This window comes from Plectrocnemia conspersa, unplaced genomic scaffold, assembly GCF_051122295.1.
Source record: "Plectrocnemia conspersa isolate PC_06_02 unplaced genomic scaffold, ASM5112229v1 ptg000010l, whole genome shotgun sequence".
Classification (NCBI taxonomy): Eukaryota; Metazoa; Arthropoda; class Insecta; order Trichoptera; family Polycentropodidae; genus Plectrocnemia; species Plectrocnemia conspersa.
Window position 1 is genome coordinate 7,240,409 of NW_028277174.1, and position 27,850 is coordinate 7,268,258.

Below are 27,850 nucleotides of genomic sequence, written 5' to 3' on the forward strand. Positions count from 1 at the left end.
GTTATCTTCAAAGAAATTAATGATAACTGCTGCATCAAAAATTTAGAGACTTCTCGTCACTTTTTTTCCTTACTTTACATAGAGCTTTTATTTATTTTTCTAGGCCTCTGTCACTTGCTTCTGCTTTTTCATGAACATCCCACCAAAATTAAATTTTAAGTTCGGTAGTTTCCTAAATATTGATTAGATCGACATCTCTATTACATATTTAATGTTTAACTCTTGTTACTAGCAACATCCCAACATATACCGATGATCCTTCTCAGGACAACTCTCGAAGACGCTGCTTATCCTTCACTTATATCCAAATCTACGCTTCCATATTCGCTATCGACCCGTTTTGATTAATTGTGCTATTATTTTGGTTGCTTAGGTAGTAGATAAAAGTGGTTTCGAAATACTTTAATTATCTTCCTTTCCAATTCCCACTTCTGGAAAATAAAAATTATAACTTTCTTGGTCTTTGCACTCAATGCCAGTTTTGCTTCGTTTTCGGTCGTGTAACAATTTGTGTCCAAGCCTGTTGGTCCAACAAAACTCGTATCCAAGACGTATCCATGGATGTTCAGAATACGGTGAAAGTATGTTAAATATTTTGTATATCCAATCGAAGTTGAGGACGAATATCTCAACGAAACGTGTGTGATGCTTTATTCTAAACTGCACCATTATAGAATATTTTTTCCTATTCTTAGATTATTTTTAGAATTGTTACACGTATGTACAAAACATGTATCATAAGGTCACGCGGTATATTCGCGATGTCTCCGTTTATGCTATATAAAGTAGTCGATCTCCTTTCGCCGCACAATAGCGGGCTGCGTGACGAAGTGGCATTTTTTCTCCCAGGAACGACACCCTTGTGTTTCATTTGAATGGGGGTAAATTGGCACCTGAAGACCGTTACTCGAAGCGTAACGTGGCCGGTATCATCACGGTTGAATCGATTTTCCGAGATCCGATATGCATGAAATGAGACTTTTCATTTTTTTAAAGACTTTCCCTTTAATGTTTGACCCGATAAAATTTAACGTTGCGCGCAGTATTCACAAAGTGGGTTTTAATGTTAACACTTGAACAAAATGCCACCATAAACTTTGGGGCCTCTTCTGATTGTTTTAATCTGTATTTACATTTCAAACATATTTAGATCTACCAGGTTTTAATTTATCATCTCGTTCCGTCGAATTCGAAGTTGGTCGAGTTTCACGGCGGCGAAACTTTGCAAAGATCCCTCGTGTAATTAATGTGCTTTATGCCGTCAACGCGCTAAATAATTAACCCGGTTTGTGTGGACGTATTAAAACAATTTTTACGTCACGACATAAGTTAGGTCGAGATTCTCGCATGGCCGAAATTGAACGATGAATTTTTCATAGGCGCAAAATGAAGCCTCCCTTTTTTGAGAAGTGTTCAAGCCTTGTTTTGTCAATCGCGGCGTCGTTAGCGAAATCAAACACCGATCAAGTGCTCTAGTATTTATTAGATTAACGAGTACAGATCAATAGGTCTCCTAGGTTGCTCAGCTCTGTAGTGGGATATCCGTCGCTGTCCACGCAATAAACCTCCCCGTTTAATTGCTGCTTTGGCTCATAGTTTCCGTTGCCAGCGCAAATTTGGTTCATGTATTTGCCCGCGGCTGCAAAATATTTTAAATCTCTAGCGCAGTCTAGAAAAAAAAACAGTTGTCAAAGAAAATCACGACTTTCTATCATAAAAAGATCTTACTGCAGTTGACGGAAGCAAGATCTGAACCAGCGTTTGATTGATAACCTTCGATTCTTTTACCGTCTGTCCACGAACAAAACGCTCTAAAAAAAAAAAAAAAATATATATTTAGGGAATCCATCTCAAAGTTATCAAAAGCTTGTGTCTCTCAAATGGACACCACCACAGAAATAGGATACTGTTTATTTGCATGCATTGTAAATGTATATATATAATTGCACTATAAATTTAATATTTTGCGTTAAAAATGTAAAACTTGCGCTATAAAAATAGATTAGTTGGTATTAAAAATAATTTTTAAAAAACATAAAATTGTATGTATGTCATGGCCATGGACGTCAATTGATGGGAGAGGGCATTTGCCCCCTAGAGTTTAGTCAGAAAAGTGCATTTAATGAAATACCATGTATCTTATTGTAATTGAAATATTTATAAAAACAACCAATTTTTACCCCCCCCCCCCCCTGAAAAGCTGTATTAGACAGTTTGTTACAACTGAAGTCGGCCGAGATTTACGACTTCGAATAAGCGCCCATACTGTCGGAATTTCATATGCCCGCGCGCTTCGCAGCGTGAATGACGTCCGAACGGCGGCTTCTGGCACGTACAGCCGGCATATTTGCGCGAGATCAAAAAAAGTGCCAAATAATCGCAATTTTTAAATTGTCATATTATTAAAATTACGCTACTGATAATTATAAAAGTTTGTGTGGGCACTAACCAATACAAAATCAATGAAAACTTTTCGGTCGTAAATATTCAATTTACGCAAAATCTTTGTCGTCTTTTGCAAAATTCCATAAGGCATAAAAATGATACTTCAGAATACGAACACCATATCTGTGACTATCCTAGACTGTCGCCATCGATTCTAAATAAGAATTCGTTATGGTGTGACATTTATATAAACCGATCTAGGAAAATACATAAGGATATTAGAAACGATTTTTTTTAACAAAATCAAGTACCACTGATTATTTTTTAATTATTTAATTTTACATGAAAAAAAATATAATTACGATATCTGTTAGAAGATTATACTATCAAAAATATAATTAATCCCTTTTGGTGCCCTAAAATATTCAAAGATGTCAGTAAAAGTCAGTTGAAATCCTCGATAAGCATGTGGTATTATAACTTGACCACGTGACTACGATGCAGCGCTCGACATGCGTGTTAACCATAGGACGCCTACGCGCATACTGAAATTGAACCGAATTACTTGTTCTATCTCAGTTTGCGAAACATCATTATCTCTCAATCTTGTAACTTAACACGCGAGAGAGCAAAAAGGGAAGTATCTCACCGCTCGCGCTCGAAAGAGCAGCTCCTACTTCAGTCCCTTTGACTCGGAAAAAATGCCGACAATGTTCGGAAGCGCTCGAAACTGGCCTAGTCGACTGAATTACCTCCCACTTTACCTCCCGTTCTTGGTAACCTCGGACAACTTCCGAGAGATTTTAGAGCAGGCAGAACCGAACTCGACCGAAGTAACCCCAAAGTAACCCACTATATTTTCCGTCCTTGGCCAACCTTGGCCAACTTCCAGAGAGTGTAGTGCAGGCATTAGAGTCGATTAAATTAATTTATAGATTCAAGATATGATGTCAGTTGTAGCTTATTTATTTTATTTCATTGACAATATACTACTCGAATAAGAAGCTTCAAAGTATCTAGTTGAGTTCTAAATTTTAAAGCTATATTATGCTTCTGATGAATTTAAATCCACCAAAACTATGCAATGTGACGCGGCTGGTTGTGCAGGAATTAACACATGTATTTTATATTATTGAGGAAACTACTCCGACTGGCCTAACGTCTTGAGCGTACTTCTTCGCTTTATATGTCGCTCAATGTAACAAGATTTCATTTGAGAGATGATTGTTTTTATCTTGGCGAATTTCATGTCATAATGTTTATGCCGAATATAAAAGCTGGTTGTATAAATTTTGTTATAAAATTTACTTACATCCCCTTATCTATCTGATAAGATCCAAACGATCCATCAAAATCACAAACGGCGGTCTCCGTGCTCACTCTGATCGTTCCATGATTCTTCAATAAGTTCTTCATGTTATAAATGGCATAAGCTTTGCTTTCGCACACTCTTAAATATTGAGAGCCGAACATATCGGGATCATCTGCAATTTTCAAAAACCGTATTCTACGTAATCCAAAAAAGTGCTCATTTTTTGTATTACTTACAACACGGTAATTGAGACACCAGGTCCTCGGGCACTGTCAGTGATAGAGGTTCGCCGTTCTTCTCGCTCACGCACCAGCATATGCCTAAATCGCACTGGAGCTTCTCATAATTTCCATTATCTGAGCAGTGAAGGGTGACGTCGGTCCTTCCTGCCAGTTCCATTTCTACCCTTCTTCTACTGCAAGCTAAAACACACGTATAGTATAAATTAAGTTTTTTTGTGGATTAGATATCAGTGATTGATAATTACCGCACGTCATATCTTTGGCTTCAGTAATCCAAGATGTGCCGAATATTCTCTTTCCTGAAGTGTCTGCGCAGAAGCATCTATTATGGTACGAAATGATGTATGTAAGATAATTATATTACTTTTGTAAAATGCGGCATTTGTGCTTCCAATACGTCACCAAAAATATACATGCCTGTACGAAGTATGAATTTTTAACGATTATTTTGGGCCCAAAAACAATTTTCTCCCTGTTCATTTGAATACGAGCGTCATTTATCAAAGATACGCGAATGTCGTACCCATGTATATTATATCAAATTGCAACGAGAATACGCTACACACGTACTAGTGTATAAATTTATACTACCGTCCAGCCAGGGCGTCACCTCTGCACTGTACCGCGGAGTAAGTCCCGTCGGGTTCGCACGTAGGCAGATATACGGGTTTTTCTTTGTCTTCCAGATAATGAATATGCCAGCATTCGCCTGTAAGTTATGAAAAGGTAATTTACATAGGGTTTAAGGGTCGTCTAAATCATGTTTAAAAGCATCGGCACGGCACACATGCCGCCTGATCAGTGATCTATGTCAGGAATCGGAAAACTTTTTCAGAAGCGGGTCGGTTTGACCATCTTCGAAAGCTTCGTATAAACAAGTACAATAAAATATCCTTTTATTACCGATTAAGTATTCAATGTATTGAGGAGAATATTTTTTTATGTGACAAGTTGTAACATATATGTTTCGTACCATTACCAAAATAAAGTCAAAATGAGTCGCAATTGTGCTCTATATGGAACAACAGCATGCAGAAATGATGTCAAAAAAGCATGTCTTGTCATTGCGGACAGGGATAAAATGAACATTAATGATAGTGACCTCCATTTGACGACACGTGAGATTGTTCAGTCATTAAACTTATCTACGAAAGCTTGGAAGGGGCATAAATCTCGTCACTTGGGTGCCGCATCAATTGAGCGATACAAAATTAGTTTTAATTTAATAGTAATTCATCAAATTGGATTAGTGGAGTATCGTTTAATATGGCTGCTGCCGCCTTGATTCCAATAAGTACTGCTCACATTTTTGTTGTTGTTTAATACATATATATATATAACATATTTTTTATGAGCCGAAGTAGCTCATTAGAAAAAAAATCTAATATGTACGACCTAGCTCGATTTTAATTAATAATCATGATATTCATCCGTGAGATTAAAATGAATTGATTTGAAGAAGAAAAAATCCGGTACAAATTCATTGACATACATGAACAGAACAACACTTTTCTGCGAGTAATCTGTGACTTGTATGTTGCTCGTTACCCCGTTGTAACGCATTGGGCTAGCGCCCATCACATCACAATATAAGCTTACACTGATAACATTTCGATGTATTTTTCACCTATATGTTTTAATAAAGTTTTTGATCGTACTCACTTTTGTCTGGTTTACACTCGTACAGTACACATTTTGTCCCCTTCGGACAGTTTTTGATGGCGTTGCACATGCTTGGCATAGTTGCTTGAAAGAAAATAAATCGCGTGTAGTATTATTTTAAATGATAATACAATGGATTAAGCCGTGTTAGTGTACATAATTATAAATCAAAATCGCTTACGTATTACTCTGCACGCCGGACAACACCCTCCCACGCCATAGTCATCCTCCAAATAGTAACCAACATCGCAATCACTTTGCTGCAGATCTGTGATGCAGTCCTTTCCGTAGAAGCAGGATTTACCGAAACTCTGCTCGCACAGCGCGGTGACAAGGAACATAAGCAAAAGTTTTGACATCTTGACAATAAAGTAACGCAAACAAGCACCGCGTATGACACACGACACTGTCGTGTGTACAATATCACCTTGCTCGTATCTAATCAATTTCGATAAGTAATGAATCAATACATTTTTCTCAGTCCAAGATAACGTTTTAATATTTTAAATTATCTTTCCAATGAAAAATTACGTTTTTTTAAAGCGACACAACACGCCACGTAATAACCATCTACGCGAAGTATATTATACGGTGTCGTATAATTTTGTTTGATCAACTTATCGTGCGTGTTCTAATTAAAATAATTTATTACGTCCGCACACGAAATACGTAGATTTATCAGGTGCTCAACCGTCAGCGAATGCTGTACATTTTGATTGATATAAAAGTACATTACAGTCGTGCTTAAATATTTTACTGGTGAAAAACATAGCGAATTAGGATAAGAAACGATCGAGAAATATCGCTAATCTATAAACTTGAGATGTGTAAAACAATTCGCTGTTGATTAGAAAACATTTCTATTTCGCCCCCACTTCATTGAAATCAATTTTTTTCAGTGTTGCTTGTGAAGGTGTGTGATCTGGCTGGTAATCGAGTGCAAATTCGCTTGGCTCGTTTTGTATCAAAATAAAAACAGATTTTTCTGAAGCTATGAATTGTACTTAAATCTGCCTCAACTTATATTTGTGAGACTGGTATCACCACCATAAACTTAATTAAAATGAAATACATACATACCTATATAAATTGTACGGGTTTACCTAACACAATATTTTTTATTTTAATAAATGATATGCCTATAATGTTTTATCTATACATTTTTCTTATTCATTAATATATAGAATATCGGTTAACTTTCAGCATTCTGCCGAAGTCTCAGTATCGCTGAAATAGTAGTAAACTTTTCCGAGCATTTTCATTTCAAAATCAGAAAAGAAGGAAACGCTTAATATTATATTATCATATTCTTCTACTAGCCAGAGTAAATAGGGGTACGTCATTTAATGCAAGGAATCAAAAAATATATACCTTTTTTTGTTTTAAAAAATATTTATATACAAAATCAATTAAAAAAAACAATAATTACAAGAAAGAAAATAAGAATTATAAAATACCCGAAAAATATGCAGCTCAGTTCAGATACAAATAGGAACAACGTATTCTCTCGATCCTAGATGCAGTACAACTAATACCAATGACGTTATATGGGAGGGCAGGTGCGAACATTCCCCCCCCCGTGAATTTGGCCAGAAAAATGCATATCATTCAATTAAATACTATGAATCATAATGAAATCAAAACATTAAAAAAGCTAAAATGACGTTTCTGATTCTAAAGCAGAAATTCTTGGGTTTTTCTCTAAAGAAAATCTAAAAAAACAGTCTCAAATCCACCCCGTAAATATTTTTTTAAATATGCTATTTCAGTGAAATCATATCAGAATACATTTTACCCGGTAGATATATATATTTTTACCGGTGAAATTTTATTCATATGTATGTTTAAAAAATCGTATTATTATTTAATTTTACTTTAATTCTTTGAATAATTGTTAATTTGTTAGTATATATTATACCTGGGGGTGAGTTAATTTTGCGTATTTTTCCATAATTATTTTTTTTGTATTTATTTATTATTATTTATAGTAAATTATAGAAAAAAAATCAGTGTTTCACGTGGTGTAATTGATTTGATTAATTTTACTACTTTTTCGTATAAGTGTGTTTTAATCATTTATTTCAACACTTTTCTAATATTAAATTTCGTTAATTTATTTTACATATTTTTTTATATATTTTTCGGATTCTGTGTATTTTTTTTATATCTATTCGGAGGCTTTCAATATTTTTTTTATAAAATTAAATAATAAAACATATTTTTTGATATTTTCATTTACGTACTCATTATTTATTGGTATTATTTTTATAAAAACCATTTACATTAAATCAAATTTAAAAAGTATTATTTACCATAATGTTTTTTATTTATTATTTCTCAAGTTATATATGTAAATATATAACTATATGAGGTACCTCAAAACAGTGAAAGATCGACCGCCGTACATGTACGGCGATACCACTCAAATGGTTAAACGTCGCTTATTTGTGATAAAATGTTTGGGGTTTAATGTGTCCCGATTAAGTGAAATCGACTAATTAAAATATAATAGCAGTTTTAGTGAAACATAAAATGATTGCTTATACTAAAATGATATTATCATAAAATATTAAAAAAACACCTCTTAGATTGCGGTCCTATCGATTGACAGGAGAGGATTGATATTAAATAAAACTCGCCATACAAGTCTCGAGTAGCACAACTTTAATTATACCTTCTATCGAATTAGGCGACTAAAATAAAGCCAAGGTTTTATCGCGCATTTTTCTTATCGTTGATAAATTTTACGCCTCTTTGCGCTCGACAAGTTGCCATTATCAGTTACGGGGAGTTCTGCAAACACCGAGCTATTCGCGTACCTCTTATCGTTCTCGTTGCTCAGTCGCGACACGAATCGTTTTCCAGGTAGCTAACGACATCGACATGTCGCTCGTTTGCCGTTTGACGATGCACTGCTTCGGGTATTCCCCTATATTATTATGTAATTGTCTCGTTATATATTCAAAACTAAACTATCACATTACAGGTCCACCTAAGGGTTGTGCCCGAGACATGGAGGATAAAAGAAGAACTAGTTCCGGTTCGAAAGTATCCCAAATAGCAAACATATTTCAAGGTAAAGTTTAAGTAAATTAGATCAAGTTTATAATTTTACATAATTGTTTTATTTTTATTTTTAGGTATGGCGCCCGCTCGCGAAAGTCAGGTCGCAGAGACCGCAGTCAGCGTTCCCGCTGCTCCAACCCTGGGCCCACAGGTCACCGTCGTGCGCACAGAGAGTCACTTAGCCAGATTCAACAATGCCCGAGCACTATTCGAGAAGCTCGGCGAGGAGGCCAGGCCGCTGCATCGCGTGGAGAAGTCGCCTTCGACCGGAGGCGTCTCTTCCAGCGTCGTCGGCTCGCTGTCGGGACGCTCCCGGTCCAGCTCGGCTGGATCTCGCGCCGGCAAGCTTTCCCGTTCTCCTTCACCGCCGAAACCCGATCTCCTGCCCCGCCACTCTTACGCCAATGCTTCGAACAAAAACGGCATTATCGAAAACGATCGACCCCTCAACGGCAACGTTGAAACGAACAACGTCCGCTCTTCCAAGACCGAATACAGAGTGATGAACGCCAACGGATCCGTCAAGGACTCCAACCGGGTTAAGCCGCTGATTCTGGCGAAAAAGCCGGAGAAGCCGGAAAAACCCGAGAGGAAGTTCAACAGCAAGGAGCTGATAGAGAAGCAGCGCAACTGGACGTCGCATTTTTCGAAGCAGCGCACTTCCAGGGCGCCGAGTGAAGTTTCCAAAAGTGATTCGAAGACAACCAGTGGAGTAGTGAGTGTTAATCGTGACGACAGAAGCGGGATTCGGTCGCCCGGAGGAGAAGCAGTTCAGAGTGGCATCAGGAGTCCGTTCAGATCTCCGCCGATGTCGCCGCCTCCGCTGGCGGCTTCGCCCACGAGGATCCTTAGCCCGCCGCTGGTAGAGAGCGCGGTGAACAGTCCGCGGAGTCCGCCTGCGGTCGTCACTCCGACATGCGCATCTAGTCCGCGGAGTCCGCCGGCGGTGACCACCCCGACTGGCGTGTCCAGTCCTCCGGTGGTCGCCAGCCCTTCGCCCACCTCGCCAAAGTACATCGACGACACGACTGAGCCGACCTATGACACCCTATTGCCGTCCACCTCACCGCCTCCCGTCGACGACGAACAGGAGCCTGAGGTCGTGGACAAAGATGAAACGATTGAAGGTTTGTCTCTTACACTCTTTATTTTTCAATTTAATTTTGTTAGGCTCCTTCAACCCTTTCCCTAATTACAATTAGAATGCATCAGTACACTATTGAACAAATATCAAATTGTCCCATAAGTCTTTGCGTTTTATCTTACATTTGCAAAATGTATAACTTTTTATAAATATCATTTAGTAATGGGATAATTTTTGTTTCGATATTTTCAACTCTAAATCAATTTCTAATGAAAAAAAATTGAGAGCTTTGGAAGGCCATGAACGAAAGTGAACAAACGCAGGTAGCAAAACGCACTAAATGTGAATTCTCATTGGCGAAAAGGAATTTCCCTGCTAACTTTTTCTGCAGTATGTTTTATTTTAGGATATTAATAAAAACTTTTTAATCATATTAAGAAAAAACATTAATGGTAGAAATTAAATAAGTTAAACATCTTAAATCGTGTAATTAGGCGTTTAATTACTGTCAGTGTCATCAAATATTACGTTATTAAGCTATAGGAAAGTTCGCTATAGGGGAACGCGATAGTGTAGTTTTACTGTATTTTAAAATATATTTGAGCACTGAATTTATTGCAATTACAAATCAGTGATGTAAGTATATGAGTAATGCTGAGAAGATCTGGGCTTGAATAATATTATACATGAACCCCAATGTGATTAAATTTCTATCGTGACTATTATAATTATTCCGATCGAATGTAAAATATGTATTAAAAAAATCTGAACCAATGGTTAACAAAATATGAACATGTGCCACATAAACATATTTGCTAAAAAAAAATGCTGTCTGGTCAACCAAAACATTATTATAAGATTATGTTTCGAGTCAGCTGATCGGAATTTATCTGTCAAACTTGATAAAAAATGCCAGCTGTCAACTGTCACATTTTTTTCATATAGACTTTCTGTGCTATAGGCATCAGCTGTTCGATCTACAATGGGGTAAATATTTACTTTTCTGATACCGTCATCGAAATCGCACGGTTTGAATATTTGAAGAATTCTAATGCCTCTCTGACCGCAAATGATAAAATTGTTTAGTGTACTAACTCGTCCGAGACAGTCCCGAAATGGAACTCCTATCTCGAGTGGGTCATAAACCCGGGACAAACTATGACGCGTGTGAATCTCAACCTCTCGGGGCTGAACATCCCGGAAATAGTTTCAAACTAGTCGGCGACCCTATCTCGTTAAACTTTTATATTCGCTATTAAGTCTTCGAGGACGTTGCGAATTAATTTACGAAGTTATCGCCACCGAATAATCATCAAGTCATAATGCGGGTTATTAATTCGCGAAAGTTTCGCATTATATACCTACCGCTGATGGATTTAGATTGGGTAATGGGCTAATTTAACTTGTGTCGTCCATTATAAACAATACTTGATTACGAACAAAGCATCATTGTTGTACAATCAATATTGTTGAGATAAGGCCAAGAGACCAAGTCTGCCCGTTTGTGTCGGCATTATCGTTTTACTAATTGTATAAACTTGGTAAATTAAGACGCATTCTCCTTACGTTGCATATGTACAGAGAACACTCCGTCCTCTGTTTGAACTATATCCAGACGTCCATTCTGTTGAACTCGCCTTCGTTATCGGAGGTCAAGACGCAACGCTCTGAGGCGTTTCCCTCATCTTCCGTTTGGAACATTGCGCCTGTTAGCTTTTGCAGAAGTCGCGAACTTTACGACGATCGTCTCTCGTTTGCGTAGGCCGCGGCGTCCTCGAGTGAGAACCACTGATCAAGGTTCAAATATAGATCTGCTTCCGAAGCGGTCCAGCCGACCGAGCGCCAGTGATGTGACGGCCATCTCTCGTGCCACCACGTGCACATACACACACGAGTTTATTGTCATCGGTATAATCTATAACGTGTAGTTGAATCCACGAGTAGTGCTCTGATGAGGATCTTCTATTTTCGGCCGGAAAGTCCAAACAAAGATTCTCTTTCGAGCCCGAACTCTGATGCGTCTTCACGCGTGAACCCTTTGTGTTTCCTTTTTAACCCTACTGTTTCTGAATCCATTCATTGCGGAAACATCTTTGACTCACAGCCGATAATCGCACAACACAGGAAGCTAGCTACCGACTGTTATTTTAAGATCTGACCGAAGGGGAGGGCTCTGCTTCGACTATTAAAACTACTGAAATTCGTCTAAGTCTAGATGAATTCAGTGGTGCTCGATTGTTTCAGATCATTTGTTCATAATAATTTCTGTACTACAGATTTGTCAGAATTTTTCAAATGACTCGTTCTCTATATAATGATGTGATGCAATATATAGATTTATATTTTGTATATATGTATATATAAAACCAATCGTTTATTTTTTCCTTAGTCATTTATTCGAACCCACACTCGAATTTTAGTCTCTAATCCAGTGGTTCTTAACCTTTTCAAAGTCACGGTGCACTTTTGATCATGGGAAAAAATGGCGGTGCACCAGAATTAAGAGGTCGAAAAAAATATGTGGACATAATTTTTCTTACATATTTAAAAAAAATAATAGTTACATACAAAATTACATACAAATTTTTTACATATTTAAAAAAAAAATATATTAAAAAGTTTAGTATTGAAAATAAATTTAGATAGTTAATTTTTCCCTAGAACCGATTTTTAATTACGTGTTTTATTAAAAATATTTGTATTAATATTTTAAGGTGCTCTTTGGGTGGCAAATCTAAGTGGTGCATTTTCCACCCTTTGTTTACCCAAAATGACGTTCCTGCTTAACGTAATAGAATTTATATGATCAATCAAAAATTAATTAATGTGATACCTGAGCTTGTTGGCTTTTGCAGATATCAAAAATATTAGGTCGAATATTTTATGTAGTTACCCTGAATTCTTCGTTTAATTTTTTTTCTGTCTTTCTCGTTTTTTAGTTTTCATATTAGTTGTTGTTGAAAAACCAAGCTCACACAAATATGATGTTGAAAACTGTAACAAAATTTTCAGTGCCTTCATGTTAAGAACTGAATATTCCTCTTGGACAGTAATCCAAAAATTCTTCATAGTTATTTCGGAAAATTTAATTTTTAGAGTACGATCAGTCGACAATGAGACTAATTTGATGATTTTGTATCCGGTCATAATTTTCTATATTTAAGAATGGAAAATAATGTGCAATCTTTTCTTCCAATGAAGTTAAATGTTCTATTATTGCGGAAATAACTCCCTTGGGAATGTTTTCGTTAAGTGAAGGAAACATATCTACTTTTTTTTCTATTATTCGATTTTTCGAAAGAGTTATTTTTTTCCGAAATCCTGTCAATTTGTCAATGGATGTCATGAATTTTTCGTTTTTTCTTTGAATGCTTGTGTTAACGTTATTTAAGTAATTAAAAATATCTGCTGAATATGCCACTTTAGCATACCAATCATTATTCTGAAGACATTTTACAAAATCATCCATACCTTCATTTCGAAAAAAGATTAACAATTCATTCTTAAGTTCTATGAATCGGCATAAAACTTTACCCTTAGATAACCACCTGACTTCAGTGTGAAAAGGCAAACACTCGTATATAGCTTCCATAGAAATGCAAAGTTTTTTAAACATGCGTGTTTTTAAAGGTCTTGATTTTATGAAATTCACTATATTTACAACTTGATCTAGTACAGGTTTTAGTGCTGCTGGTAATGTTTTCGAAACTAAAGATTCTCTATGTAAAAAACAGTGAGTAGATATAATATTAGGTGTTCTTGTCTTTGCAAGGGTTACAAATTCTTTAAATGAGCCTGCCATTGAAGGAGCACCATACATACAAATTCCTGCACATAACTCCCATGATATTTTAAATTGTTCTAAATATGAATAAAAAGGATCAAAAACATCTTGTCCTGTCGTATGCTCGGTAAGTTCTTTGCAGCATAGATATTGATTCACTATTTTGTTTTCATTTATGAAACGAACGAATCCTAGTATTTGTGCCTTACCGCTAATGTCAGTAGATTCGTCGACTTGTAAAACAAAATATCGCTTGGAAAGTTTATCGTTAACTGTTTTCTCAGTATCATCCGACATATTTAATTTTTTTTTATTGTATCGTTTGAAAGACGAATTCTCATAATTTCCTTTTTGCTTCATCACCAAACATAATTTTTCCTATTTCACAATATGCAGGTAAAATTAGAGACTCTGCTATAGTATGTGGTTTTAATTGTACAGCAATCAATTCAGCAATCTTGTATGACGCCAGTTGTGCCTTATCGGAAATTTTAACAGTTTTTACAAAATATTTCGCTTGTTTATTTTGCATGCTTAACAATCTTTTGAAGTAATCTTTACTTTTTGACGCAAGATCGGCGTGCTTCGTAGTGAAGAGGCGATTTAACTTGTCAGTATCCATCGCGCTATTGGACAGTTTTTCTCCAAATACAACACATAGTGGAATGTGATATCCTTCCTCGTTGATGCTAGTAAAACTGAAACGTAAATATTCTTCAAAATACTGTCCATTATTTTTTTTTATTTTACTGGATATATTTTCTTTTGTATGAGACGTATGATGTCTAGTAACATCGTCACTACTTCTTCCACTTGTACTCCCAGTGTCATTAATATTTTAGTCTCATTCACAATTTCGTTTAGTAATAAATTTATCCATTGTGGGGTATCACGACTATAATAAAATATAAATTGATTGAAACATTAAGATTTTACTATTTTGCGGATTTTTTGTTTTTACTAATTTTCTCGCGGTGCACTAGCAATAAGCTCGCGGTGCACTGGTGCACCGCGGTGCACCGGTTAAGAACCACTGCTCTAATCTATCGAATTCGCGTCGGCATCTCGAGTCCGGTGTCTTTATAAGGAAGTCTCGTTTGCCTTATTACAAATAAATTATTTCCTGTTATCGAAATAACTAGTTTCTGAATCTCTATTTTCAATATTATTTACGCGCACAGTGTAAGCAAAACAAATCCGATACAATAAATATTTAATCTTCACGAATATGCTGAGAGCGATCGAAAAATTAGCATTTCGCACGCGCAGTTTCTAACACAACAGCGAAAATAATATGTGCTCCAAAATCAGGAAATTATGCGGTCAGTGCACTGGTTAGTTTGTGATGATTTATTCATGGATCATGTTCCGAAAGAGTGACACAAGTCGTAAAACTGATTCGTTTTTTGTTGCTGCGCTTGTGTGGTGGTGATTTTAAGAATCTGCGATGAATGAATGCTTGATACATTTATTGGCTTGCTTCGGTAGAACCATCTTAAACCAGGAGTATGCAAGACGTCAACCGCGTCCGACTGCAAAAGTTTGATGACGATTGCCAACTACTGGATTAAATTTACAAAAAATATTCTCACTAATTGAAAATTTGTTTAAATAAAATTAAAATTAAGTTTAGTACAATTAAATTTGTTTATATAGAATGTCCAAAAACTTCACGATACGCGGCCAAATGTAAAAAATATTCAAAATTTTAAAATAATATAATAATTTATTAATAAAACATTAGCATTCAGGTAAAATGCAGTTTATTATTAAATTTTTTTACACTACGCTGGTACTTGAAAATAGCATTTTTAAGTAAATTACACAAAAATTACTAGTAATTTGCTCCCCCCGTTAATTAAAAGTTATATGTTTAGTAATTAATATATGCATATAATACCTGTATATTACATTGTAGAACTTTTGTCAAGTTTATGTTAGTTATATTGCATTAATTTTTAAATATTTTATTTACTATAAATCAAATTACGTCGAAAATTAGTTAGGAATGAGAAGGGGGTGAGAGGCAATAAACCGCATATGATTTTTTCTCATCCCTGATCTTCGCTACGCTTCGATATATCTCAATATTAATAAAGTTGATCCAACTTCAGTTTCCGAACTTTTTATTTAAAAAAACCCACAAATTTCAGGATATCCTTAGATTTTTTTTATCAATCGCACATTTGCTATATTTCATTTATCATGAAAAGTAATATCAATTAATTGCCCGCTTCTGGACCATTTTCAGCAGCTGATCCTTTCGATGACTTTTTCATACATTTCAGACGGTATCTTAGCTATAACTCAATGAATGTTGTTTTTTACGTGCTTAAACGTGTCGGGTTTGTCGGCGTAGACACGACTCTTAGCATAACAATGTAAAAAAAATCCAACAGCGTTAAATCGCATGATCTTGGCAGCCAAGTGACGTCACCAAAACGTGAAATATACGACTTGGGGGCTTTTCACGTAAAATATACATCAATATCTTCGATTTCATGCCAAAAATAATTGGTTATCGTGCGACTGCAGCGCTCACTATTGATGTTATAGTCCGAGCTTTATCGTTTTAAAAAAAAATTAAGACTCAATGACGCCGCCCGACCACGATGTGCACCAAACAGTCACTTTTTGGGCATGTTATGGTATCTCGTAAATCACGTGAGGATTTTCCTTACCCCATATGCAGCAATTTTGCTTATTAACATACCTAGAGAGGTGGAAAATGTGCCGCATTAGAGAAGATTTTCTTTGAAAAATCAGCTTCAAGTTCCTGTTGCTCTAACATTTAATCTGCGTAAAGTTTTCGCTGTCCATGGTCTCTGGGCTTCAGTTTTTGTGTTATCTGAATTTTTAAAGGGAGCCATAAGAAAAGCCCAAAAGCTGCGAACGCCGACGAATCGACAATTCCGGTCTTCGGCCACACTTTTACTTACAGCAGCAATAAAACACTCAATGCTCTATTATTTTTAAAATTAAAATAAGTAGTCTTGATACATTTTATTGTTTTTTTATAACATATAATTGTGTGTATGCACCTGTATTCATTATTCAAACCGTATTTTTAATGTATATATATATATATTCGATATTCATATACTTTAAAATAACGAATATTTGGAAACTACTATTCCTTAAAAATTCTGAGATTTCCTCACTTTAAATGGACTTAGTGGTGTTATAAAAAAAATGCAATTGTAAGCAAATATCACCGAAATCCCCAAGGGTGTAATTATTTTAATTATTTTTTTTTAAATTATTTTCAAGTTTTAATTATTTAGAAAAACTACTTTTTTTTACTAATAAAAAAATTCATGTTTATTTAGCCGCGCAGCGAAAATTTTTGATTTTACTAGTTAAAAAAAGGGTAGTGAGAAATTTTAATATTATTTGTTCTGGCTCTGATTAATCGATCTAACTATAGTGAAAGTGGTATTTGAACCTAAGATATGTATATCTAAAAGTAATTTAATTGACATTATAATATATGTATAAAATTTTGAGAAACATTGGTGAGCATGTTGGCTCTTTGATCCAATGACTTGACGTGCGTGCCCGAGCGTGTGCGTATAATACAACAGGCATATATGTATATGTACCCATATAGTTTTAAATAAAAATAAACTTTATATTTATATAAAGATTTATTTGTAGCTACTGGCCATGACGCATTGGGCTCACATATTTTGATTTGCAGTAGCAGATTTGCAATATAATAACAATAATACACTTTTCTCGCTATTGGACTTGGTTATATACTATATGTAGTCGTATTTTTAAATAAAATTCCAAAAATTTTACGTTGTGTGGCTTATTTTTGCACTAAAAAAATCTAGGACTGCCTCTGTTTTAAAATGACTATAGTATCAAATTCTTGTTTTTATGAAATGATTTTTCTGTGGAGCGTATATGATTCTTTTACTTTCAAGGATTATTAATATTTTAGTATTATTTCTGAAGATCACTTTATATTCAAACTAATCTATTCATATATTTCTTTAGATTTTAAACCTCGCTATCATCTTTTATTATCAGTGTAGATTATCTTGTGTCACTCTTTATTTTTTTGAAATTTACACGTTTCCATTCGTAGCATTGAATATTTTAGTAATGAATTGTTGTATATATTTTCAGGTCGTCTGTGTGAAAAGTCACCTGAGCAAGAGAAGCGGACGGTCTCGTCTCCCGTTGAAGATGAAAATGATCTCTCGGACAAACGGTCCAAAGTTATATCTTCAATGTGTCTCAACATCACCGGGAGACCGCCGTCTAGGACGTCCAGCGTATCGGACGAGGGCGGCTTCAACGAACCCTCCCCCGAGATAAGGGCTCGCTTGAAACCCCCGTCTGACGGACACCGTTACAGTTTTCAATCGCCGCAAGACGGCGACGCTCAAGCAAATGTTCACATGCGCAACGGTGACAACCACGCTTCCGATTCCATCACGCCCGACTCAGGCGTCATCATGAATTCGGTCCTAGCGGAGTTGGAGAGTCGTGGCAGTCCTCCAGATATATATCGCCCACTCTACATTGAAACCGCCACGCAACCGAAGACTGATTTTATGTTTAATAGTAATAATTTAAATAGTAATTATAATAATAATTTCGACGAACGATTGCCGCAAACCGATACGGCGTCGATACATCAGCAAGACTCCGGTGTTGTCATCAGTGAAACGAGCCAAGGCTCCCTCGAGATCTTGGACAAATCGATGAACAGTCAGTGGAGTATGCAATCGGACGGCGACATGATGCGGTTGGACAGTTCGTTGCAAGACACTAATATGACGTCGACGAGCAGTTTAAACGATTATGCAAAGTGCGAGGCGGAAGCGTCCGTTTTGGAAGACGGGAGCGACGAAGGCGCCAAATGGGAACTACCAGAGACAGAGTCGAACAACAAGACGTCGGATAATGTGATGACTCCCGACGAGGCTGAGCTCATGTTGAGTTCAAGGTGATTTTCTCAATTCGTCTAAAATTTGTAAATTTTGTATTTACATCGCAATATATAAATCAAGCATTGCTTTATGTATAATACATACAATATCTTTTTCTGTTATTACACAGTTTATTTTATTTATCTTTTTTCTGTCATTGCATGTAATTTACGTCTTATTTCGCTGCACGGAATGCTCACATATCATCGGCAATTTATTTTTTCACGATTCTAGTATTTTGGAAAAAAAATTAAGGTCAGTTTAAATGTTTTTTTTTTATTTTAATTTTAAGTATTTACATATTTCAAGAAGTGCCTGTAGTTGGAGACTTTAAATATTTAAATACATATTTTATTTTAAATTACATTGTAATTTTTTGCTACAGACAACCTGATTTTGTACATATTGTGTAATATAATCATGCGCTAATTTAAGTCTGCGTTCTTGCAATAATTTTACATGTTACAATTTTATTAATGAAAAATTTGTATTAACACAAACATTTGTAATTCGTGAACTAACTTTATATAATAGTTATTGGGCTCAATTTTTATTTTTAAATCATTCTAATATTTTAGAATATAATTATTTAGTATTTTATTAATATAATATAAATTAAATATTTTAACTACTGTGTAGCTATGAGCTATATGGTAGAGTATAAATGGAATGAGAGGGTGTTCCTACATTGGATGTTTTTAATGCTATTTACCAGATAGGTTAGTGCAGCTAATAATTTTATTTTATAATATTTTTTTAAGATCCTTACAAATTTATTGTCATACTTAAATTAAGTTTTTTCTCAACGGAGTATCGAATAATAAAATTGTTAAAACACTATTTATCCAATTTCTCTGCTACTATTAAATTCTCGCACTTGCGCGTTTGATACGGTTGATCTTAACACTGACCACCATTTCCGCATTACTGCGTAAATTTTCGTAGTATGTGATTGAGTTCAATTAATCATTTTATTTCATAATATGTTTTTTCAAAGATCCTTACAAATTTACCGTCATATTTAAATAAAGTTTTTGCTCAACGGAATAATGAAAAATTATAAAAATATCTTATTTTTTTAATAAAATAATTGTTAAAATACTATTTCTATAAACCCAATTTTTACTCTACTGTCAAATTCTCGCACTAACGCGTTTGATAAGTATGCGATTGATCCTGGCACATTAATGGCCATTTCCGCGTTACTGCGTAAATTTGCGCAATATGTAATCGATCAATTTCGCTCTTTCGATTTGATTTTATATCATCTGACACAAATAGGAAGGATAAAACAAGATTTTAATCTGATATTATATACTTGGAGGATTAGAGGCAAAAAGGGGATAATCCTGATCGCCAACAAATTTTGATAAACCATCAAAAGTATTGATACAAGTATTTATACTTTGTAAAACAATTGAGTGTATAGAGATTTTTGGAAACTTTTATAAAGATAAATTGAATAGTCTGGGACGTTATTTCATGCATTTTTCTGGCCAAATTCATGCCCCCCCCCCCCCAATGAACATCTCTGTTTAGAATCCACATAAAAATAAATAAAATCGTGCCATCGCTCGATTATCTAGCATACCTATTAAGATATTTTATGACAATAATTACGACTTACAATAAGTGAATATCGAGTGAAGCACATCTAAACTGAATTTTGACCAATAGGAGGGCGCAAAAAAACAATTATCCCTTCTCAGAAGTCAAAAATCCATGTCAAAAGTAATAAAATCGCGCCATTGCAGTGGGAATGCTCGCGATGGCTCTGACACGATTTTATTGCTTTTGACGTGAATTTTTGAGATCTGAAAAGTAATAATTGCTTTTGCATCCTTCTATTGACCAAAATTCGGTTTGAATATACTTTGACGAATACTCTCATATCAAAAGTCGGTAGTAATATCGGTAAGAATAGCTATCATATTTTTAAAACATAGTGTAATATCCAAATGCAGACAAGTGGAGCAATATGCGAGACGCGACGTCTGTCTGTACTTCTTGCATATACTTGCTATATATGATTTATTCGTTATTGATTTTACAATTTGTCTTCTGCTGGTTTACTATTAATTACCACATATTTAATACACTCGCTCACATATGTTCACACACAAACATCACAGTATATTTCTGCTTCAAATCTGTGCAATACGTATAAGGCCAATAAACGATCATAATCAATAACTAAAATACGATTACAAATGTTTTTGAATATTTTAAATTAACAATTTCTAACGTCATCGTAGCAAAAAAACTTTGCAATGTTACTTAGTTTGTATCACTCATATATATCTAATTACTTACTTTTTTCTGTAGACAAGAGGCTCTTTTATCCGACGAGCAAGCACAAGAAATTGTCAGATTACTATCGCCGAAAGATGAGGACAGCAATGATAAGACTATAGAAGAGCAGATTGAAAATCATACCACACCTACAAATAACTTACTCGATAGTATGACATCAATAAATGACTTATACAAGTCCTTCATTTCGGACGGAAGCGATACTGCTATGAATGATAGTTTTGCATCCTTAATAAATGATATTCCAAATGGTAAATCGGTAGAAGAAAATGGAGAATCTTTAGAATCGGGCATCGAAGAAGTTCAGAGTGGTGAAAGTTTGGACCATTTTTATCCACCGCAACCGATTCCGGTGTTGGGTGAACAAGACGGTGTACACTTTTATGAAGATGGTCATTTTTGGACAGAGGTAATTGCCAATAATTTACTGTAATTGATAAATACATGCTCGATTATACTTATAATATGTACTATATTTTTAGATACCTGGTTTACCTCCAGAGTGCGAAGATACAGACGACGATGATGACTATTATCCGGCAGTATTTGTAAAAAAGAGTTCCAAAGTTAGTTTTAGGTGAGTTACTCATCGAGCAATGTGAAACACTTCATCTTGCATTGTTATAATATATTCCTCTGATCAATCCACAGTACCGCTCCTATGAAAATGTATTCCACTCACTCTGTGATGGAGTATGATAGGCGAAACGAAGATGTAGACCCAGTGGCCGCATCAGCTGAATACGAATTAGAGAAACGGGTGGAAAAAATGATAGTATTCCCCGTACGATTGCTCAAGGGACCTGATGGTTTAGGTTTATCTATAATAGGTAATATTTTTATACACGTGTGTATTTATTTATTATGTATCATATTTATACCAAAATTATTATTTTAGGAATGGGTGTTGGTGCCGATGCAGGGTTAGAAAAATTAGGTATTTTTGTTAAAACTATTAACGACAATGGTGCTGCTGCTCGGGACGGTCGAATTCACGTGTGCGACCAAATAATTGAAGTAGACGGAAAAAGCTTGGTAAGTGACTTAATAGTTCAATGAATTATCTTCGATACTCTTCGATTAATTGCTTTATAACCATAGGTTGGCGTAACTCAAGCCTATGCCGCATCCGTCTTGAGAAACACGTCCGGTTTGGTAAACTTTCAAATTGGACGCGAGAAAGATCCGCAAAATAGTGAGGTGGCAAGACTGATTAAGCATAGTTTACAAGCCGATAAAGATAGAGAAGAAAGGTAGTTTTTTGTGTATAAATTTGTTCTACTATTTAATTTGTATTCACAGATGAAATTGCATTTGGACAAGTCTTTACTAGCAATATTAGTCATTTAGTTTTCTATAGTCGTTCACTAGATATACGTCTGCAAAATTGTAATAATTTTGAAGTAATGAATGCCATACTTAATTTAATTTAACAAAGTTAAAAGCAAAAAGTGTTTCTGCTTTTCTGAATTGATATGTTTATTTTCTGAATAAATGTACAATGTACAAATTGGATCAACAATGTAAAAATGCTACACCCATATTTTGTTCTCAGTTATATTGTATTATTCAAAACTTGATCATATACAAATTATTTTATTTGTCTTGTTTTGGATGCTCGCATCTCTAAAGCTGATTCCTGTCACATTGAGTGATCGTCCTTGTTACTTATTAATTGCCAAGATGAATTATGAAATAAAACTACTTGAAGCTAAACGGCAAATCACTAGGAATTAATGTGCCAGTTAAGACCGTTGCCTTCAAAACCAACCTGGTGGATCAAAATTCATCAGCAGCATAGGATTACTAGCCTGGATAATTAGATTGTGCTGTTGTAATCCACTTGGATTCTTTGTCCATTATTTTGTCAATTGAGTAAAATAAACATTCTATTACTGACATTATCTCTTGAATCAATTTTTACATTAGTTGACACAATTATTTATCGTTTTTGAAGAACTAGGTATATAGCTATATAATATTATTTCAAAAATAAATTTGTTGACCTAAAATATTCGCAGCGGAACATCGCTTAAGTATTCTATTTACGAGTTTTAATAATTATAGTATTAACCCATTGCACTCCAAAGACTTTTTCAAAAGTTTTTCAGCAACTCTAAGCCATTTTTAGTGAATTTGTCAATTATTATGTTTGGGAAAAACAGGTTTTCATATACGAGGTGTGATCAAAAAATATGATGAATAATTTTATTACGAACAAAGTAATATGCTTAAATATAATTTTAATCAATCTCCTTCAAAGTACTCTCCTTGGCTAGCGATGCATTTAACCTAACATTGATTCCATGATTGGAAGCATTTTTTGAAGGCTTCTTTCGGAAGGGCCTTCAGTCGCTAGACCCCGTTGTAGACCTCTCAATGTCGAGAATGGTGGTGAAACGTTTTATTTTTAGCATGGTTTTTATTTTTGAGAAAAGACAGAAGTCGCGTGGTGCTAAATCCGGAGAATAAGGTGGATGTGGACAGACAGGAACTTTTTTTCGACCAAAAATTCGCAAGGTGGCACGTAGCGTTGTCGTGATATAAGAGGAAGCCATTGGTCCATTTTTCTGGTCTCCCTCCATACATCATTTCGCAAACGTTGCAGTACGCCCTTGTAATATTCGGAGTTTACAGTGGTTTCCCTTTGAATGAACTTTGCTCGCACTATGCCCTCACTAATATCAATATATAATTAACTAATTAATGATAAATCCATTGAAACGTAAATATGAATAAATTACTGATGTTCGCGACGATACGTCGCAACACAGACTATTGTATTAAGCACCTGCTGCATCTGCCGAGCAATCCTAGGCAAACAATTTTTTTATTAATTACAGACGTTGAATGAGTGGGTATTTGGTCCATTTTCAACTAAAAATTATTTAAAAAACAGTTTGAAAAAAATGTCGAGCCCACCTCAACATAAGTGTTGCTGATAAAAAAACCGATGTCGAGCCCATCTCGACATAAAAGTTCAAAGTGTTAAAGAACAATAATTTTATTTATTTTTTTTTATTATATCATATTCAGAAACCAGCGAGCACTCGAAGAAAGGCAAAGACGGCAATCGGAAGACTCTACACAACCCGTGTCTTCAGGAAACTCGTCTACTTCAGAACCGCCACCTCCGCCACCCGTGGCGGCTTCATCTCCGCCTCCCATTGTTAATTCCACATCACCGCCATTGGGAAATTCGACTCAGCATTCGCAGGATAAAGACGACGTCGAATCATTGAGGAGTCTTCTACAAGAGGTACATAATCGTTGATTGTGAGGATTTGTGTGATTTATTTTTAGAAATTGTTCAAACTTATGGTGTTGGCTTATGGAATCTCATTGTTTTTTTAACATTGAATAAAATCGATACTAAAAACTCATCACATTAGTTACCCATAATTTTGTTAAACAACTATTGGATTGATGATTACAATTAATTAATTAATTTACTAACATTTCAAGATTAATCATTGCTTACCCCAGAACATTAGCTTAGATTTTTTATTCATATTACAAAAAATACCTCCATGGCTTTTTTATAAACATTTTGGAATATTATAGCTTATTTAAAACGTCTTGTATCTTTTGTTATCTCGCCTATAAGGGAGGTATTGTTTCAAGTTGCTACTACTTCATTAATTATACTTATATAAAATATTTACAGATATATTGTTCTAGAGATTACTCTTATTACAAAAATTAAGCTTTGCTCATCATATAAAACAGTGCTAGATTTTGTTTTTACAATTTCTTGGAACTTTGTATAGCCACACCGGATCATGTTTATTATTAATAAAAGTAAAACTTAAAATATAATTTTTAATATGTATAAAATTGACAAAATTTTAATTTTCTTTATTTCCAATAACCAAATTGGTAAATGATCTGATTTTAAATTATTATATTAACTCTTTTAAATCCGAGTCCAAAAGCAAGTAGAGTTAAAATACCTTGTTTTATTTTCAAACTGCAGTTGAACTCGTATGCGAAAAAAGGGATAAAAATATAATCTCCAGAATAAGTTGTCTTATTCTGGAGATTTTTATTTAAACTGTATCACACTATCAACAAACATATCCTAGCTTGTATTAATTAACATATAGTAAAAATCACTACGTCAAGATAAGAAAATTTAGCATTTTGGTCACTGGATCAATAATAATTTTAAGAGTATGGATGTTTTGATGATGCCACTGGATATTTCGATTGTTTTTTCAACTAAAGTAAATTTTCATTAAACAGAAAATATAGAATTCTAAAACTTTTTAAAAAAGTATGCCTTTTTCGCAAATGTGTGCAACGTCAAGCTAACAATTTGTAGTGTGTGTATACAACATTACATTAACACATGTTATTAACAAAACTACATTGGTTTTGTCTGTTTTATTTTATAGTGAATTTATTATACCTGTAGCTTGTTTGTTGTGTTATGCGTTTTTTTGTGTTTGTTGCATGTTATTGGATTTTTGTGTTCGTTTTTCAGACACACTCACAATTAATTTCTTCCGAATCGTCTGTTGCACAATTAAAGCAGAAGGTAAACAAGTTTTCAGTTCATTATTATTATTTGATTTTATTAGCGTTAGATGCATGCCAAAAATATTTTATCATAGAAACAATACTTGAAACCGAAGAAATACAGTGATACGATACATATGTTTTCAGCTGATGGAACTAGAGTCAAACGGCGCTGAAAATGAGGAATTTTCCGAAAAACTGAGACAGTCCGGTTTGAAGCTAAGAGAATCGGAACGAAATTTGAAAACGTCGCAAAGAGAAGCGCAGACGTACAAAGATATGCTTCAGCAGTCTCAAGAACAGTATGGCAATCTAGATTCCAAATATAGTAAAGTAAGTCAATATTTATAATTGGTGGGTGTTTATTAATAATTCTGTAACTTACAATATATTTATATACATATAAAGGCAAAAAAATTATTGCGAGATTACCGACAACGAGAAATCGACATGTTGCACAGAGAAGAATTCTATCAGCAGTTGCTTCAAGAGAAAGACACGGAATACAACTCGCTTGTAAAAACCTTAAAAGATAGAATCATACGATTGGAAGTATTACTACTGGTGAGTAAAAATTAAAAATTTTATGCTGTGAATCTGTTGATTTATTGTATTACGATTGTTTAGGAAACGCAAAAGAGAGCCGGAGTACCTGTTATGTTGCCATATGAACCAAGTGCCAAACAAGTCACGCCACAAATGACAAGACGACCACCTCCAGAGCCACTCCAAAGGCTCGATTCTTGGATATCCGACGGTGATTTATCATCAGAAGGATCACCACAAGAAAAAACGGCTACCGTAGAGCGACGGACTGTGATCAGCGGCGGATCAAAGTCTGCTTCGAATACGGATTTGGACGCCGTCGATTCCGAACTCAACCCGGATGGTGCTGCTAGAGAACTGGATTTGGCCATACCTCAGACGACTCTCTTAGATACGTCGGCTCAAAGAACGAGAGGCGATCTTGCGCGGCAGCGTCATCATTCACCACATTCCTTATCGAATGCAAGCTCGGTAATTTACATTGACATTTCTCTAAATGCTACTTGGTATGATCTTCAAATATTTTTTTTAAAAAAACGTAATAATATGAAAATGCTTCCATTCAGTACGACGGTCTAGATGAGAGTTACAATGATTCTAACGACGACTCTTTGAGCGAATCGACTTCAGCTTCTCACGAAAACCAATTGAATTCGATCAATAGAGAAGAGAATCCCGAGTCCACCTTGTCCAGCTTGACTGGCGACGAGCTGCCCGGAAACGTTCCGGTAACTATCATCGACAATTAACTTGCTTTGAACTAACTCATTTTTTAATCATAATTTAAATTAACCCATCCGTGTACATATGTTTCATTGTTTTCATATAATAAAGCAATACTCGGAGGTATTCAAAAGATCGAGCGGTGAATATCAAGTTAAAGAGGATACGTATTCCACAGTTACGCACCAACACCAATACGCCGGATGCCTTTCAGGTACTGTATAGTTTTCATGACGATGCTTACAGTTTTTTTTCTTCTTTTTAATTAATAACATTAACTATTAAAATAAGATATGTGTTAAAACATATTTTTAATTAAAACACAATATTATCAATTACAGGTCCTCCAGCATCACTAGCCGAACAATTGAAGCAAGTCTTAGCCGAGAGAGAGAAGCGTCTCTCCAGCGACCCGCCAAACTCACAGTATCCTAACCAACCGACTAACCCCGTTGTACTAACCCAAAACCTCGTCGAAGAAATTCGACAGGCTGTCAACGAAGCCAATGCAAGAGGTCCGAGAGGTTATTCTCCATTGTGATTGGGTATTGGTTTATGAGTGATAATTAATTATTAATTTTGGTCAATTTACAGTGAAGAAAGTCGGACCGGGCGTTGCCGTCGGCAGTGAGATGCCTTGGCAGCCATTAGGCGTACCCGGGACAGAATCGCCGTCACTATCACCACTTTCGGCATCCACTGCTTCGTTTAGTCCTCTTCACACCACTCCCATCACCCATTGGACCAAAGTACAGGTATATAATTCGAAATAATTTGTAGTATATTACTGACGTGAAACAATGACATCTTTGTATGAGAGTAAGTCAAATGAGAACATGCTTTTGATAGTTAGGAAAAAATTACCAGATCAGATCAGGTTAATTGTATGAAAAAAAAATTATATCATTAACCTTTTACACTCCAAAGATATTTTCAAAAGTTTTTCGGCAACTCCAATCCCTTTTCACGGAATTTGCCAATAATTATGTTATGTTATAAGGGGAAGGAAAATCAGGTTTTAATATATATATATAAAAGGGGGTTTAAATTTTGATGACTTCAATGTGTATATTGAACATTTATTTGATACTTTTTTAAAACAATCCCTTGAAAGAAAACTGAATATTTTTTAACAGGTGTCGCAATAATATGTCGTTCCTTTGCGACTTTTGTGGTTCTGGTCCTCAAATTTTAATTGTGATCTATTTAAATATATATACATATACATTCTAAGTAAAATACCTGGAATATTTAAAAAAAAAACCT

General features: G+C 35.1%; 2 protein-coding genes across 15 annotated transcripts in view; one reads left to right on the top strand and one right to left on the bottom strand.

Annotated features, from left to right (window-relative positions):
* Nucleotides 1-27,850, top strand: part of Spn (protein phosphatase 1 regulatory subunit spinophilin) — a 79,298-nt gene that overhangs the window by 47,656 nt on the left and 3,792 nt on the right. For 2 of the 13 annotated variants that reach the window (XM_088195534.1, XM_088195535.1), the window contains exons 3-20: nucleotides 8,588-8,677; nucleotides 8,742-9,794; nucleotides 17,673-18,498; nucleotides 18,716-18,736; nucleotides 20,807-21,203; nucleotides 21,277-21,371; nucleotides 21,446-21,624; nucleotides 21,693-21,829; nucleotides 21,896-22,047; nucleotides 23,831-24,053; nucleotides 25,281-25,334; nucleotides 25,463-25,648; nucleotides 25,724-25,879; nucleotides 25,943-26,332; nucleotides 26,428-26,589; nucleotides 26,696-26,798; nucleotides 26,926-27,108; nucleotides 27,179-27,339. In XM_088195534.1, coding sequence (XP_088051660.1) covers nucleotides 8,588-8,677; nucleotides 8,742-9,794; nucleotides 17,673-18,498; nucleotides 18,716-18,736; nucleotides 20,807-21,203; nucleotides 21,277-21,371; nucleotides 21,446-21,624; nucleotides 21,693-21,829; nucleotides 21,896-22,047; nucleotides 23,831-24,053; nucleotides 25,281-25,334; nucleotides 25,463-25,648; nucleotides 25,724-25,879; nucleotides 25,943-26,332; nucleotides 26,428-26,589; nucleotides 26,696-26,798; nucleotides 26,926-27,108; nucleotides 27,179-27,339 — 4,568 coding nt within the window. Of the gene's footprint in view, nucleotides 1-8,418; nucleotides 8,523-8,587; nucleotides 8,678-8,741; nucleotides 9,795-11,595; nucleotides 11,660-14,716; nucleotides 14,870-17,672; nucleotides 18,499-18,715; nucleotides 18,737-20,806; nucleotides 21,204-21,276; nucleotides 21,372-21,445; nucleotides 21,625-21,692; nucleotides 21,830-21,895; nucleotides 22,048-23,830; nucleotides 24,054-25,280; nucleotides 25,335-25,462; nucleotides 25,649-25,723; nucleotides 25,880-25,942; nucleotides 26,333-26,427; nucleotides 26,590-26,695; nucleotides 26,799-26,925; nucleotides 27,109-27,178; nucleotides 27,340-27,850 lie in introns of those variants that run through there. The other 11 variants (XM_088195538.1, XM_088195536.1, XM_088195543.1 and 8 more) reach the window with 11 other exon arrangements.
* LOC148230513 (uncharacterized) lies at nucleotides 1,466-14,820 on the bottom strand. Of its 2 annotated transcripts, XM_088195547.1 has the most exons (10): nucleotides 14,570-14,820; nucleotides 11,318-12,174; nucleotides 5,783-5,912; nucleotides 5,602-5,685; nucleotides 4,531-4,648; nucleotides 4,185-4,261; nucleotides 3,934-4,119; nucleotides 3,698-3,869; nucleotides 1,729-1,811; nucleotides 1,466-1,669 (listed from the first exon to the last, which is right to left on the bottom strand). In XM_088195547.1, exons 4-10 carry the CDS (start codon nucleotides 5,678-5,680, stop codon nucleotides 1,488-1,490), a joined length of 897 nt encoding a protein of 298 aa, XP_088051673.1. In that variant the 5' UTR covers nucleotides 5,681-5,685; nucleotides 5,783-5,912; nucleotides 11,318-12,174; nucleotides 14,570-14,820; the 3' UTR covers nucleotides 1,466-1,487. The 2 variants fall into 2 exon arrangements, with proteins under 2 accessions (XP_088051673.1, XP_088051672.1); XM_088195546.1 differs by lacking the exons at nucleotides 11,318-12,174; nucleotides 14,570-14,820 and adding an exon at nucleotides 6,705-7,045 and having other exon boundaries at nucleotides 5,783-6,635.

Bases quoted from the DNA above. Each gene is read 5' to 3' on its own strand.
- LOC148230513 (XM_088195546.1), bottom strand. From the start codon at position 5,960: ATGTCAAAACTTTTGCTTATGTTCCTTGTCACCGCGCTGTGCGAGCAG. The intron at 3,870-3,933 runs GTAAGTAATACA...TGAAAATTGCAG, and splicing joins GGTGTCTCAATTACCGTGTT to ATGATCCCGATATGTTCGGC. The intron at 1,812-3,697 runs GTAAGTAAATTT...TTTTTTTTTTAG, and splicing joins TATCAGATAGATAAGGGGAT to AGCGTTTTGTTCGTGGACAG.